The 16,114-nt window shown below is 36.8% G+C and overlaps 1 protein-coding gene across 1 annotated transcript; it reads left to right on the top strand.

Moving 5' to 3' along the window:
* The first annotated feature begins 748 nt into the window (after nucleotides 1-748).
* Nucleotides 749-7,740, top strand: LOC113685811 (spermine synthase). Its single transcript, XM_027203372.2, has 11 exons — nucleotides 749-847; nucleotides 2,131-2,317; nucleotides 2,969-3,065; nucleotides 3,610-3,752; nucleotides 3,966-4,057; nucleotides 4,475-4,629; nucleotides 4,771-4,860; nucleotides 5,420-5,531; nucleotides 6,239-6,318; nucleotides 6,396-6,514; nucleotides 7,185-7,740. The coding sequence occupies exons 2-11, from the start codon at nucleotides 2,148-2,150 to the stop codon at nucleotides 7,219-7,221; spliced, it is 1,095 nt and encodes a 364-aa protein (XP_027059173.2). The 5' UTR covers nucleotides 749-847; nucleotides 2,131-2,147; the 3' UTR covers nucleotides 7,222-7,740.
* The last annotated feature ends 8,374 nt before the right edge of the window (nucleotides 7,741-16,114 follow it).

Raw genomic sequence — 16,114 nt, forward strand, 5'->3', positions numbered from 1 at the left:
CCAAATGAAACCAAAGGTAGCGAAAATGATAACGATGAAGATACGCACGCAGCCGCGACAGCGCAACCTCAACCTCAAACACGCTATCCAATTCGACAGCGTAAAGCACCGCAGCGTTTAGGATTTAATACATAATGATTAGTGTAACTGATTACCAAGCCTTTGAAATAAGGGAATGTAGTGTTTGTTCCTATTTGGATAAATACCTTAGCTATTATATAATCTTTATTCTATTGGCTAGCACACTTTTGACCGCAGTCACGTAATTATGCTCACAGATCATTGTGTGTGATTAAATTCATGGCATTCTAATAGAGCAGTCGTGTAGAGCACTTGGTCTGTGCACGCTTTACTCTATAGTAGTATATAACGAACCCTGATACACAACACGAGGAAAAAACAACAACAAAAGCGGAATGGGTAGTTTTTCGTACCTTTTAAGCAACAGCCTCTAACATATGCAATCGATTTAAAGTTTTTCTCAGAACGTTGTTTTTCATAAATGAAACATACCTTTATTAACACATTGGCCTTTCGATCATCCAAATGAATTTTCAGTAAAGGAAGTTGTTCATCCTACAGTACGTGTCTAAGAAGTTAAGATAGAACATAGGCCCGAAAATGTGGCAGAATATCGATTTTTGTCGGTATAAGAAAACTATCTCCGTAGGCTGTGTTCCAGAGTGAAAACCGGTATGGACCATTCCGGTAATTCCAAACGATCGTAACCTCGTTCCCAGGAGTGGAGAGGACCCTGGAAGCGAAGCTATAATAGACAATTTGCTGGTCGACTAAACACCATCATTTTTTCCTCGAAGAATAAGACTCGAACTCAAGCGTTAGAAAAGTAAGTCATTTGTGTTGCAAGCTTACATTGATGATGTTTACAAAATTCCCATCGTACACAGAATCAGGCGTAAAATGTATGGAAAGCGCGTTGGTTAACTTTTAGATAATTTAGCCAGCTGCTCCCGAGCGCCTGGGGTGTTTATCGATAAATTATCGCATGATACGAGGTTTTTTAATTTAAACTTACGATTATTTCAGTACGGACTGAAAATTACTCTGTTGGAATGTTAGCAAGTGATTTTATTAGCTCAGAGGACATCTTGAGTGACGGGCATTAGCAATTAGTCGCGGCCAGCTTCATTTAACAAAGTACACTCACTTATGCTCACCGTAAAAGTGATTTATTCAGCCGTCATACTTGCCGTAAATTGTATCAGAAAATTGCTGATCTGAGGTAAATGTAGTTCACAGAAAGACCACAGGCGGCCCAAGCTCACGTCTCGAGAAAAAGCCAACGATTGATTATAATAATAAGTGATTTGACTCGAATAAACTTTAGAAGGTCAGTTCAAGACCGCGTTGTGTGACTCGGTGTTAAGTAACGAGGGAACTGGTGAAAATTTGAATACGTTGTAAGGAATAGTATGGGGAACGAAATTTGGCCGATTTACAACTAAAAATATTTCGAGATATGAACATTTTACGCGTGAAATCAATAAAACTTGCTCACATCCTGTGTGTCCGTCGTAGTTTCTAGCGATTTCTGCCGTTTTAAGCTTGCTTTACCATCGCTGTTATTCATAACATGTTCATTTTTCGAAATATTTATCGTTGTAACTCGAACATATTTTGTTCCCCATACTATTCCTTATACCGTGTTCAAATTTTCAACGGTTCTCTCATAACTTAACACCGAGTCACACAACGCGTGACACTTTTATGAACTAATCGTTGGCTTTTATTCGAGACGTGAGCTTGGGCTGTCTGTGATGACTCGAGAACAAGTGAACCAGGTATAGCTGAAATGAGGGAGAGGGGTTGGAGGGTAGGGCTGGCACCTACTAGTGGTTTTGTAAGGACTACTGGCTTAGGCACCCGACAAATTTATTTTATTTTGGCTTGTAGTGTGCTCCTCCCCTGTATTGTATATCTAATTATATGGTATGCAGTGCAGTGAAGTAATTCATAAGAATTATTTCAATATAATGATATAATAGGATTATTGAAAAGGCTTGTGTATGCTAATGTTAGGCTGTTCCAACTGGTAGCCAGGTAACAGAATGGGATTTTCATGGTAACTATAACTGATCTTAGGAATTTGGTCCGGTTGTCTTCTTGCAGTTTATCCTAGCCCTGAGATGTCAGTGAATCATACATTACTTGACTTTCGTGTGACACCAGATCCATCTGGAAACTGGATGGTATCAGTAAGTGAGAAAATGGGAAGAATTATTGAAGAATCTTTTAAAATTGAAAAGCCAGAGTTTAGCAGCCCTACCACAATGCTATTTGCTGGTCAAAAGGGAATGTAAGTGCATTGTTAATTTTAAAACTATTGTTCATTTTGAAACTATTGTTCAATTTTTTATTATACAGTCTCCACTGCTATACGAATAGAAAAGAATTACTCAATTTAAAGATGGCAATGATTCAAAGAAATTGTTGGTGAAAAGAGAACATTAATGATTAGCATTATTATTTAGCAGGCTCTGTTAGAGTGCGAGATGAAGCAGACCCTATGATCTTGATTGGCCTTCTGAGTGGGAATAATAGGCTTGTCCACTTTGCATTTGCCGATGAAATCACTCGCTGCTGGCGTTTTAATCATCAAATAAATCCTTCAGTGAATAACTTTTTTAGTCAAGATGGCCTCAATATTTTTAGTCTTTTATGGTCACTGAGAACTTGTTCTCTGTCTAGCTATAATGACCTCATGGTTGGTCAATATTGAGAATAAATAAATCCTTCAGTGAATAACTTTTTCAGTCAAGATGGCCTCAATGTTTTTAGTCTTTTATGGTCACAGAGAACTTGTTCTCTGTCTAGCTATAATGATGTCATTGTTGATCATATCAAGAATATCAACTGTATGACTTTCTGATGGGTACCATGAAACTCCAGTATTTGTTGGGAACTAGAAATGATTACTAATCAAGGTGAAGTTTTGCTGTTTTCACAGTCAGTGTACAGTACAGCTCTTTCCTGATGGTCTTGTCACCCTAGATGTTGTGCAATACATCAATAATATTTCCAGTGAGCAAATCCTTAAAAGAAGTGTGAGTGCTTTACATCAGTTTTTATTACATATAGAATGGATTCTACATATACTGGATTAAACCCTTGACTCCCAAGATCTGTTTGTTAATTCTCTCCTCTAGCTGTTACACATTTTCTTGAAAATAAGTTACAAAAATTTGGTGTCAGATCGAGATAACAACATACTTCTACCTGATAAGTTTGAGTATTCTCATTACCTGCTTGCTGGATAATGTTTAGATATTATAGGGAGAAGTTACATGATAATCACTTTTGGGAGTTAAAGGGTTAACATGTCAAAGTTTTATGGGAATGTAAAAATAAACAAAGAATAACCATAACTATGAGCAATACAAAAAAAAATACGTGTGTTTTGTTGTAATCAATAATTATTATTGTAATTATGATTTTAAAATGATAATTTAAAATTTCTAAAGGAGTACCTTTAAGAAAAAGGATATAAAAACTGCAATAATTTGTTACAAATAACCACACCAAATACTGTGCTGTCCCTTCTCAAGCTTGGATATGTTTGGTTTCAAATCGTGTATTTTCATTTTCTAGGACTACATTGATCTCCGCGATAAAGTAGATGAGGCATTGTCTTGTTCAAAGGCTCATTTCATCCCTACCATTCATAGAGGAAGAGAAATTTTGCGTTACCATGATACATCAGATGGAAGAATGAAGGAATATGACTTTGACAAGTATGCAGAGAATAGCAGATTCTTGATTGATGAATATGTATTTTGAATGAGAGTGTCATTAATTAGTGTATCAGATTTCCTGTCAATTTAAGTTGAAAGGCATATGAGTGGGAGGGTTTTCTGCTCACTAAAGTATTATTGCATCTTTACATTCAAATAGAAAACTTAAGGATAATTTAGAAAAATAACCATTGTTTGTGATTTGTGTCCTAGGGAAGTGTTTAAGCAAAAGTCTGATTACCAAGATGTATGGATTGCTCATTCCTCACGCTATGGAAATATGTTGTTTTTAGATCTGGAAGAGAGTAAGTTACTAATTTATTGCTTAAATTAATTTTTATCTCAAGTCTTGTACACAAAAATAAGCACTAATTTATATAATTTTGAGAGTAGTGGCCTTTGGAAATAAAAAAGTTGCAGTTGTCTCTTGGGTCAATAAAGGTGTTGAACCAGGGTTTTGTTGCATATGTTACTCATTAAAATGAGTAAATTGAACATTAACAAGATAAAACAAGGTGGAACTGTTGTGTTTCTCTACTTGAAATGAAATCACATACCCTATATAACCAAATATTCCATTTGTGCCCAAAACTTTTCAGTCTGTTTTTTAACTCCCACTTAATTGTACAACCATTATCAGTCACAGAGAGATTTTACATAAATTAACTGCATTATATTTGCAAACTAAATTATTACTTTCCTTCATTTCTTATACCCCTCAGTGTTGGCTGAAAGTGACATTGATTACACAAAAGCATTGTTAGGGAATGGTAGAGAGAGCTACAAAGACAAAGATGTCCTCATTCTAGGAGGAGGAGATGGTGGAGTTTTAAATGAGCTTCTTAAGGAGTCTCCAAAGTTTGTCACTATGGTTGAAATATCCTTTGTACGTAGTAATTCAGTTTTGAGAGAAACAAAAATTCTAGACTTAATAGTGGATGCCAGTTTACCAAGCTAATATAACATGTGGATCCAGTCCAATATGTTTCAAGCATTGTTGTTACTTAACAATTAAAACATAGACAAAGTTGTTATTGATGCATCAATTAATCATTTACGTGGAATTTGTGGCAGCTCAATGGATTCATACAAAGGACATAATTTTGAGGTAGCTGTGAGTAATGTTTGGTTAGTCTTGTTTGCAGCCCTTTTTTGGATGTCATTTATTTATTCATTTCTAATTTTTATTCTATGTAATGCTGCCCCAAAGTATCAAGCCTTTTTTCCTTTTTATTTTTTTGAGGGTTTAAGGGGGGGGGGGGGACCTTTTGTTATATACAAACAATAATGAACATAGAACATACTACTTACACAACTGTTTATATATATATGTATTTTTTCAAAACTCATATTTGCATTTTCTTGACTAAAATAAAAGGTAGCCTTTAAGTTTAACTTTAAACCTAATCAAGGTTGCTCATCTGGGGACTGATAAAAGTTTCCAAGTGTATCTACTTTCAAATTGATTTTTAACAATCATAATTTTCAGCTACCAGTTTAGAAAGGGTCTACCCTTGCTTATTCATCTAGTAAAGTTGGTGACCATATGGTGCTCACTTACCCACCACTATGTTCCCTGGGAGTGGCATTCCAGCTTTTTTATTGTGTTTTAAGTTGTGGTTTAAGTCCCCTAAATCTGTTTTACTGGTTGTTGTGTTCTGTTACAGATTCGAATTGATGACTGTGTCAAGGCAATGAAGGAATATGTGAAAAGTGGAAAGACTTTTGATTATGTTATTAATGACCTTACAGATATACCCGTATCTGTCTCCTTGCATCGTAAGCTTTACTTATACACTATGTTAACTCTTTCACTCCCAGATCAAATTTGTAATTCTCCTTACTGTCGACCATACAATTCTTATAATGTTAGTTCAGAGAATTTAGTATTAGATCAACCCAATTATCCCCAAATTTATATTTTTCTTTATTCTCATCACTCATCTGGTTGATACTGTATTGATATTGTAAGGAGAAATTCTGTCTTTGTCACTCCTGGGAGTTAAAGGGTTACCTAAATTACTGGAAAGTCTACTTCTAGTTCTCTGAACAAGTTTAAAGTTTCTGGGCGGTATCATATTTGTGTTGTTATATATGGGTAAAGATGGTAACTGTAAGCTAAAGCGAGTAACTATTTTGTTTGGATCCATGAAGGTCTACACTAACTTTAGGGTTGTCTTCCTCACACCTTATTTCTTAGATATGTCTAGTGTTTTCTGTAGATTTTGTCGACAAGGAATCCTTAATTATGATTTGAAGACCATAGGGCCTTTAATAAGGGGAAAATAATCGACGGCTTACACTAGCCGCAGCTTGCATAAGACGCGACTGGACCATTTATACGATATTTAACCCACGAGGTGTTCGTATTTATAAATGGTTCGCATGTTAGTTTTGATACAGTCTCGTTTGATAGATACACTGCCAACATTTCATCGGTCAATGGCCCAGAGTTTCATTTGCTTTTTTTGTTATTTATTTTATAGATTCTCACTGGGATTTTGTACGCGAAATTTTGAATCTGACACTGCAAGTGCTCAAACCCGAGGGAAAATTCTTCGCCCAGGTAAAGATACTTAAACATTGTAATCTTGATTGTGTGGTCGTTTGATCATAATTTGAGCCATCTTTTGTTTATTTTAGGGTACAAATGGTGCAACATGCAAGAAGCAAATAGAGCAGTATGAACAGCAGTTGATGAATCTCTGTTATCCAGTTGAGTTTAGGAGAGAATTTGCGTTCGTTCCTTCATTTGAAGAAAGGTATCCTTTGCTATGGTCCTAATCCCAACAAATAGATTTTCTCACTTTCAACATCCGTTGCTTCGTATCTACTCTCACCTCGGGGGTTTTTTATAAGATTTTGATTAGATTTAAGAGAATCTGACTGCTTTTTAAAAGATGAGACCGCTAAATGGCATCACAATACCACCACAATAAATCCAGAAAATTTACAAGTATAAGAAAAAGTCTGTGCACTGATTCGGCGTGACCAGTTTAGATAAACACAGGGTCATCAAGATGCTTTGGGAGTCTCACTTCCAATCCTTTAGGAGGTGGTTACACAGAAGTGCGGCTAGTAAATTCGTTTCTAGTCTCTTCGAGTACCTTTTGAAAATTCTCCGGTTGGCTTTTCAGTGACCTAACTTTTAAGGTAGGACTTGATGATGAGCCGTCCATTTAAAAATTCCGCGCATGTTGAAATATTAGCTTACGTCGTTCCTCACTTGTTTTGTAGTTAACGTGTTGTGGTGTATCGTTTGTGTGTTTCTAATTGTTTTTCGACCTCTCAAGGACTCCCTTTTCTAACAAGGGGGGGGGGGGGGAGAGAATTGTCCATAAATCTCATGAAATGTATGGTTTAGTTAAGTTTGATCTGTCTGCTAATTGAGAGACCTCTTCCCTTTTCCGTTTATCCTTGACCTTTTGCCAGCTGGACTTTCTACGAAGTGTGGAGGAAGCGGACATGACAAATGAGTTTTAATCTACGAAGTCCATCGTGCAAATCCAAAAAATAATCAATGAAAAAAGTTTTGGCTAGCGTGCCCTGCAAAACTTTGGGAGTAAGGTTCGCGAAAAGGATTCCGCGCGGTGCGCAAGCTAACTTTTTTTTTCGCTGATTCTTTTGGAGTTGCGCTTTTTACCTCGCAGAAAGGAGGGACTTCCCGAAGTCTAATCCACGTGTACCCGCACAGACAAACCGACCATAAATGATTTAAAAATTCATCCTTTTCATATGCTACAGAAATCGCTGTTTTGTGTGATTGTTGTTCGTATTTGCTCCTTTTGTGCACAAATCATTCAGTCAACAATGAGCTCTTACTTGCTGTTGAAGACACAGTATACGTAACAATAGAATTTCATCACAACTGGGAATAAGGAAAGCGTGAAAACAATAGCGTGACGTATACTGTGTAATGCAATGGCAGTTATGACAGTGTGACATTTATAGGTGTGAAAGGTGTTAATATTAAAGACTGCCAAACTTACTTTGTCAGCTTGCTTGTTGAAGGTTTTCTTTTCTAGAATCTTTCAGTGTTACATTAAGCACCTATTGTTTGAGCAACTCAGAAATGAAGGTCGAAAGCAAGCCAGGATTGTAATGGTTTAGGTTTGCTTCGAGTCCGGTAAAATCGCTTTATCCTTAGTCAATCAGATGCAAATCTAAAACAATCACGACTTGTTTTTTCACGTTTACCTTCGCCTCGGGAAGTTTGTTTGTATTTACTTAGAGTCCTCATCGGCTTCCTTTAGTATTTTCTCAAGTTGTGATTGGCCGGTTTGCGCTCAACCAGCCGGTCGTTTTCCTGCGCACGAGTTTTTTTTTTTGTTCCTTATCTTTTCTTCGTGGAGACAGCATAGATTTGTGTTCTCGTTGGCTGTTTACATATTTCTTATTTTTCTTTGGTTGTGGCACTAAAATCCCAAAATACAATCGCAAATTGAACTAAAATGTGAGCTTGTGTCGATTCCGTTTCAAAATCCTTATCACAAAATGCTCTGTTGCTTTCCCTAAGTTACCTCCCGAATATGTTCGTCTATTCACGAATGCATTCTCATATTGAGTTCCTGCATATTGTTCATTAATAAGGAAATGGTGTAATTAAACATTAAGGTCATGACAATTATAGAAATGTTTGCAAACTAAAGAAGACTGTTAAACAAATTCTACTTGTCAACATCATAGGAAATATTTAGGGAACAGTGTAGAGAATATGCACACCGATGTTAGGTTGTATAGAGGGTGAAGAAACCATCGATGGAGGTAAATCCATTTTTTCAAAATGTGACTGACACCAGTATCAGTGTCCTCTCTGTTTATATCAGTTAGGGTTCAAAGAAATTTATAAATATAAACAGGAAAGAGATATAAATATCACCCTTGAAATTTTAGTCTTAACTGAACACGACTGTAACCTAGTGAACAAAGCAATTGACCGTAAATATTATGTATAGATCTGTTACTTCTACTATTCATGATTTTCTTGGCTGTTCGGCTGTTCGGCTGTTCGGCTGTGCGTCATCAAAGATCGTTTTCGAAACTTGAACAAATATAGCAGTGAGTATTTTAATTCGTAGAACTAAATATAGGATGCTATTAGGGAAATTTTCAGTGCCACGATATCTTGTCTGGGAACTGGTATGATCATTTTGCTACAAAACAATCGTCCCTTTTCTTGACCTGGACTCACTGTAGAAATTGTTTTGATAATCACTGCATGGTTTGATTTTTCTGTTTGACTTCAGAAGTCTTCTTTGTGGAAACAAACTGCCGGTCGGCTGCCCACCAACGATTGGTATTCATTGTTTTATAAACAATAAATTGATTTAATTTTGTTTTCCTTCTACTAAACGTTCAAGACATATATCAGTTTAGTAATGTAGATTTACGAGGTCGCTAGTCTGAGATCTAATGAAAGATAGGCACATTGCGTGCAATAGACAGAAATGGTGAAATTGAAGAGGCAAACAAAGCGGATATGAACTACATTTGGAGTGGTACTGAATCCATGACAAGCACAGTAAAGTCTGGCGATTATAGATCGATAACGATAAAATTAAATTCGGTTTAATGACCACAGTATGGCAATAGCATTGATAACATAACTCCATCTTTGATACCTCTTCTATACTTCACCAATATAGATACCCAGAAATTCATTCAGACATCCGCTCGCCACGTGATTTTAATGTGCATGGTGAAACACGCCCACCGAACTCAGCTTGCAATTTCCTCGAAGTAGCTGTCATCAAACATGCCCTTCCCGTGATTTTCACGTTGTGAAGTTGATTATGAAATTTTTGGGTGAGTCGTCTTTTAGATCAATGGTCGCTGAAAATTCGTGCTTTCCGCCTAATGGCTTAATATCTATAAGTGTTTGATTTGCAGCTCGCAATAAACTGGGACGATATCCTATCCCCAGCTCAAACGATATAGTTTATTTTGGATTCTTGACTGATGTTGAATTCATTTCACATTGCAAAGATTCTTTATCAATGTTTGTATCTCTTGAAACACTATTGAACTAAATTTAGACACTGTTTTTTTTTTATGTGATCCACCCAGTTATCCAAGTATATTCAGACTCTAAAACAATATTCTATATTTACTATCATTTCTTTACCTGCTGCGATATGACCTTCGAAATCACTGAAAATAGATTTTTTAATTCGTCGATACAAGCTACCCTACCAGCCATATTGGTCAAAGTATATGATGTACATTAATTTATTTTGATTCAAGCGAACTTCTTTGATCATGACTGGCTCACGGGAAAATATGCAGCTAAAACTTGCCTACAGAGAAATTTGAGTTCGAGGATAGCACAGAAGCGAAGACAGCAAGGAACCTAATAGACGCTTTTATGAACAAACAGCGAACAGCCACCGGAAGAACAATGTAACTAATTTAGGTGCGCTTTGACATCAACTGGAAAACCCTTACTTTAGCAATTTAAACTTAAAGACACAGATAAAAAAATCTGTCTTAAATGCGTGGGATATGCAGACAAACTCTGCGTGATATTTAAATACCGGGCAGCAAAGCTACTCCACCCGGGTTTCCTTCCCTCCCCTTCCCACCTCCTTCAAATAAGACAAGGAAAAAGAAAGAAAGAAATTCGTTGCTTCAAATTTCTGGTAGAGGATCAATCAAAGGCAATTTATTTTGTAATGATGCCATTCAGTACACCATCGCTTCGTAAGCAGTTGTGCAAGCCTAACAATTGCGCTACCGAGCGAATGAACACGAGCCATTATGGTAAAGGCAAGCTGTATATAGTGAAAGTTCCACTATTTAAAATATCAGATAACCGATATTTTCTTTGTATCTCGCTCAAAAATTACGCCGCATCTAAGAGCGTGGACTTAAAACCAAGTCATTTTTAATCAATATAAGCCACAAGCAGACCACCCTGTGAGTGTGGTGACATTTAGGACTTACTATAGATATATATAAAGAAATGTATGGCGTTCATAAATAGAGCACTCAATAATACTGATTTTCGCCCCAATGCGATCTAAAAGTCTCAACCAAGTCAAAATAATTGTTGACGCACCAAAGTGTAGTGATTGTCTGCCTCCTTGGGCTTTTCTACTGAGTAACTCTCAATCGTTGGAATTTCGATCATTTAAAGATTTAAAACAAATTCTTTAGTTATTGATCACCACGAAATTCTTTATATTTCAATGGTGTTTTTACCGACCAACACACCCCCAAGGTGGTTCGCCTGTAGCCAACCAAAGGGCTCAAAATGATCTAACAACCTCGTCGTTCTTAGAGTTAACGTTTTACATAATTTTCTTTTCTTTTCTTTTTTTTTTTCAATTCCTCGCCAAGTCTCTTTAAGAAATAACCTCATCCCAGATAGGCTGCATTAATGTTTAAGGCGGGAAAAAGGAAACGATGAGTGGTCCGCACATGATTGAGCACGCTATCAGTGATTCAGCGGTGATGCCGGAAATGACAGATAAAGGCTTCCTTCCGCAACTGTCGCGATATGAAAAGCGGAAGATCGTGTCAGGCCTGAGTCATGATTGCGACGGATCAAGAAGATAACGTGAGAGAAACAGGAAACAAAGAAGTCAGCTTTCCATTGGTTGACTTAGTTTTGGATGATTCAGATACTGATCAAGCTCGATTATCTTTCTCATATGTGCCAATGAAATTTAAACATAGCGAGATTTTGTCTTTGTTAATACTGATTGATATTATTATTGTGGCGGGCGGAAGCTATTTCTATCATGAACCCAGGCAAGAATTTATTTTCCGAAGAAAAAAAAAATAACACGTAGACATAGCTGTAGAGATATTTCAGAGTCCTACAATAGTGTAGAAATTTATTTTTGTCGTATTTCAGCTTTTGAACAATTCTCCTCCTTTCACCAACCCCACCCCGTCAGAAAATTTTACTGTCCTTTTCCGGTTACTCTCTAAGAAAATACTACAGGAACCAAAATTCTTTGGCAAAAAGAAGAGAGAAAAAAAAAAGTAATGATATTTCACTTTTACATTGAAAACAGTCGAAAGTTTGGCTCAGTTTACGGTCTCAACCCCGTACACCTTTACATCAGTTGCCATATTCTCCATACAGTAATCCATACATTTCCAAGGGTGCTGACAAGGGGAATTCGTTTAAAAATCAGGAGCTTCATTAGTTGGTGATCATTTCCTTTATTCTCGTGACCTTAATAAGTGATTTACACGAATTTTGATGCAAGTCACTCGAAGGGGTCCTTTCACCCATTCGTGTTGATGAAACAATCAAGAAAATAAAGTTTGGAAATGGGGAAGTCATTGCTGACATTATCAAATGTTGTTCCTGACTTGATGCATGGTTAACCATCTTTAGTCTATAAGTGCATTATGTTGTTTTTTAGACATTTAAGAATTAAAATAATTATCTTGATAATCTCGGAAAAGGGCGCACGGGAAGGACACGACATATTTCAAGTTGTTTACGACAAAAAATCGTTGAAGTGCATCCATTGAAACAATGACTAAGAAACGTTTTAGACTGATGTTTTGTCTAAAACGAAAACGAAATATTCTTTTGAGGGCGTTAGGAAAATTTCAAGAGAAGTTTCCATTTTTGGTTGTAAAAACGATTTCAGCATTCATAAGAGCAAACGACTTGTTCTTGTTTACGGAAGTGAGAAAGTGATTAAGGTAACTACTAAAGCCTAAATGGCCACTGATGTGCACCCTTTAACCAAAGGGTGAATGGCTTTGTGAGAATTTAATACGATAATTCAGTGTTCCGCCATGTACCAAACTAAAAAGTTAGAAAACTCTAAGCTTCCTCTTTTCAAATTTCGCTGTAATTCCGATCGTTTGTCCCTTTGTTCTGTAGGCAAAGTGAAGACTGGTGCCTTTACAGCTCGTTGATAAAAAGAAAAAAGCGTGAATGAAGCAGGCGGATCAGTCCAATGTTTTCCGCTTTGGTGTTACCTCTAAAGAAAGCTACTGAATACCGAAATAAAGAAAACAGATTGCCATTTTGGGAATCCGTTCAGATCGAACCAAAACGGGTTGCCTAGTTTCCGCGTGACTAAAATAAATCCGCTCCGGATCAACTTGTAATTCTGAGGTTTGGAAGAGTCTTAAAATTGTTGACATTTCTTTAAGGCATAATTCGTGGCGTTTTACTCATTTGTTTCCATAAAAATACAAAGTTTTTAGCTCCATTACATTATTGTGATCATATATATACGTTTCTGTGGTCAAGCAAAACTACTCATACATAAGACGCGTGCTTTAGATCAGGCGTCATCGACAAATTTTTCTGTAACCATAGCAGAAGCTCTTCCTGCCGAAAAAAAGGATGATTGTAAGACTCTTAGCATTCTCTCCCAGCACCAGAAATAGAAACGACCAATTTAAGGATAAAGGTGTTATTTGCAATGATCGTCATGTTTAGAGAACCATAATTAAACCTTTAATTCCTTTACTAAGTTCCTCCTCTGCATTATCAATACATGATCTACCGAAAAGACGACGAGAATATCAGTCCATCAGTTAGAATGTGTTATTTTTATATAACCATGTATTTTATTGGCTTTTTTGTGAGGAAATATTTAAGGTTGAATTTGCTAACCAGATCTTAGGGGTTTACTAAGGATTAAATTAGTCCTACACCTAAAAAGGTGGTTGGGTATTTTTGGTAATCCGCGAAACTGGATTTTCTCTTTCTATTTCTAGAGACGTTCATTTTAATTTTGAAGTTTATGTAAGAAAGGCAACAGAGTTATCATGAAAGGTCCAGTTGGAACAACTTCTCGTCCCATCAGGTCTAGAGACAGATCGGCGGAAAAGTTCGGTTCTCTGTTATAGTTTTTTGATGCGTCATTCAAGAGTAGGCTATGAATAATTCTGTGTAAAATCTTGTTATGACCTGAAACTCCTTAAATGCAATCAAGTGAAAGTCCGTTTCAGTGCTGCGTTCCTGAAACGACTATTTAAAATTCCTGACGTGAAAAGTTGAAGACCTAAAATAGCGTAAAATGATTTACCGTGAGCTCAGTTTATAAAACGGCCTATATTTAACAACAAAAATCAGATAAAATCTTTTTTGCTATTTTCGTTCAAAGCAATTTGTCACAACAATATATAACTACACGTTTCAGACTGGTATTTGAAACCGAAAATATAATATCCGCCTTTTTGTGGTGAGGAACGAGGAGGTATACTAAAGAAATTTTAAACGTAGGAGAAAACGGTGGGAAAAATGAAATGATGTCTTCGGTTTTTTTTTTTTTTAACTCGTGTTGCAAAAGTGTAAATATCGTTGTATTACTCGATATGGATTTAGTATTATATCACTTTAAAAATAAATATCCACGCAACAATATGAAGAAAATAAAAATGACGCTTATGTTTTGTTATTTTTATTTTTCGGGAATAAAGGAAAGTGAAAAATAAAGAGAAAACAGAGTGCTAACATCATCAGTTCTCGAGGTACAGTATACTTAGCACGTTCTTGTTTTTCTTAAGACGACGTCATATTAAACTTTACATCGTTAAATCGTTATTTTGAATAAACGCCAGCTAATCTGCAATAGATGTCTTGTTAAACGACTTTTAAGATCAACTCGATAAAAGTACCAAAGCACGCAACAAAGAGACACAAAAAGAATTAATCCAGTCGCTCTGTCAAACAGGAAAAACACGATCATCAATTTTAGAACAAAACCGCAATTTTGAAACGAGCGTATCAGAGCGGAAGAAAATGAAAACTGCTTAATTGGTGCCCACGCGCGATATAACTGTTGATGGGTTTCCGGGACTCAGACCTGTCACTCAAGATTAACGCTTTCATGTTCTTTTCCTAGAATGCATGATCATTAAATTGCCGAGGTTGAGTAAGGGCAGAGATCGGAATCTTGGCAGGTAGTGGCGTTATCTCGTGAATACTTTCTAACTTGGCCCACAGCGAACATTCGACTTATCCCATTTCAGTAACTCTGAAGAGGTAATTTATTGGTGAAAATATTATTCCATACGCCAGGTGGCATCAGAGGTCACACGTGAATACCAAATTTAGGCAGCCTAGCAGGGGTTTCTTCTGCATAAACAAAAAGCTGCACTAATCTATCTCTAGACACGCTGTCGACGTCAAAATATCTAAGCGCAGATAAAAGCCGTCAGATCTTAGAAAAACATAGTGATACGGAGACGTTGAAGCAGCGGTGACATTGACCTCCGCCGCAGAGATATCCTCCTCATAAAGACAAAGATAGCGGAAAATAACGAACACTCGCCGTTATGGAAAGTAAAGAAATCAGACCTCGTGCCATCAAGAGGACAAACTCCAAAGTTCTAACGCCCGAAGTTCTGGATCTTTGCGCTAAGGAAATTCAACAAGAGAACATGTTTAGGAAAAGATACGAGCAAGCTGCGCTGTATGTGTATGGAACAAGCCAGCGACATTGTGGATTAGAGAGCACAACCTTGGCAAGCCATCCTGGGAGCGTGTTTAAACTACCTTATCATTCTGACCCTTGCTTCACAAACTTTGGGTATTAAGAACAAGGGAGGCGGCTGCCATGATCTGCTGAGGAAATAATTGCCTCATCTACTGAGACTCCAGTGTGCATTCCTTGTACAGACTCATAGTTAATTCGTTTAATGAACGGTACCTCGATGAACTAAACGTGTGTGCAAAAATTATTCTCCAGATACAGCAAACAACTAGGCCTTAGCTGTTTACGAGACCTGACTCGATTGTGAGGTTAGGGGACCTCCGTGGGCTGGTATTGGATGGGCATTAGTACTAAAGATTAGATGCCTGGAAACTACAGAACTTACCAACACGAACAGAGAGAACAAATTCATTCAGATATTCGAATTATTGTAAATTATTACTGAGAAGCGTGTTGTGTGTACCCAAAAGATAGATATATTTTCATCAGAGATTAAGTAATTTTTATCAGAGTGATATTTAAGTGTAAATATAGACAAGGTCTGAGAATTTTATTTAAAATATAGTCTTGTAAATATCGTAAATTTTGAAGAGCTAACAGCTGAATAAAATCTTCTAGAACTACGTGACCGCTATTTGTGTGTCCCGCCGTTTCCAAATTTTAATAATAATACAATTGATCGCATAAACAACACGTCAGCGAAAGCTAAATAAAGCTCCTGATACTCAAGACAAAGGACTTGACCTTGATCATTTAGAGTGTCCGCGTTCCTCTCTTTTATCCTCTAAATATCCTTATTTACATGCATGACTGAAATTCCAAAACACACATTTTTGCGCCATTGTGCCGTTGTAATTCTCTTGTTTTTCCCGGATGCGTGCTTTCCTAAATTTTAACTGTGATTCAAAGGACAGAAATAATCGCTCCTATCCGGTAAGGTTA

This window comes from Pocillopora damicornis, chromosome 8 (assembly GCF_964200805.1).
Source record: "Pocillopora damicornis chromosome 8, jaPocDami1.2, whole genome shotgun sequence".
In the NCBI taxonomy this organism is placed as follows: Eukaryota; Metazoa; Cnidaria; class Anthozoa; order Scleractinia; family Pocilloporidae; genus Pocillopora; species Pocillopora damicornis.

Excerpts from the sequence above, each read along its gene's own strand:
- LOC113685811 (XM_027203372.2), top strand. The coding sequence starts at position 2,148 with ATGTCAGTGAATCATACATTACTTGACTTTCGTGTGACACCAGATCCA. Across the intron at positions 2,318-2,968 it reads TTTGCTGGTCAAAAGGGAAT|TCAGTGTACAGTACAGCTCT; the intron begins GTAAGTGCATTG and ends CTGTTTTCACAG. Across the intron at positions 6,515-7,184 it reads GTTCCTTCATTTGAAGAAAG|CTGGACTTTCTACGAAGTGT; the intron begins GTATCCTTTGCT and ends ACCTTTTGCCAG.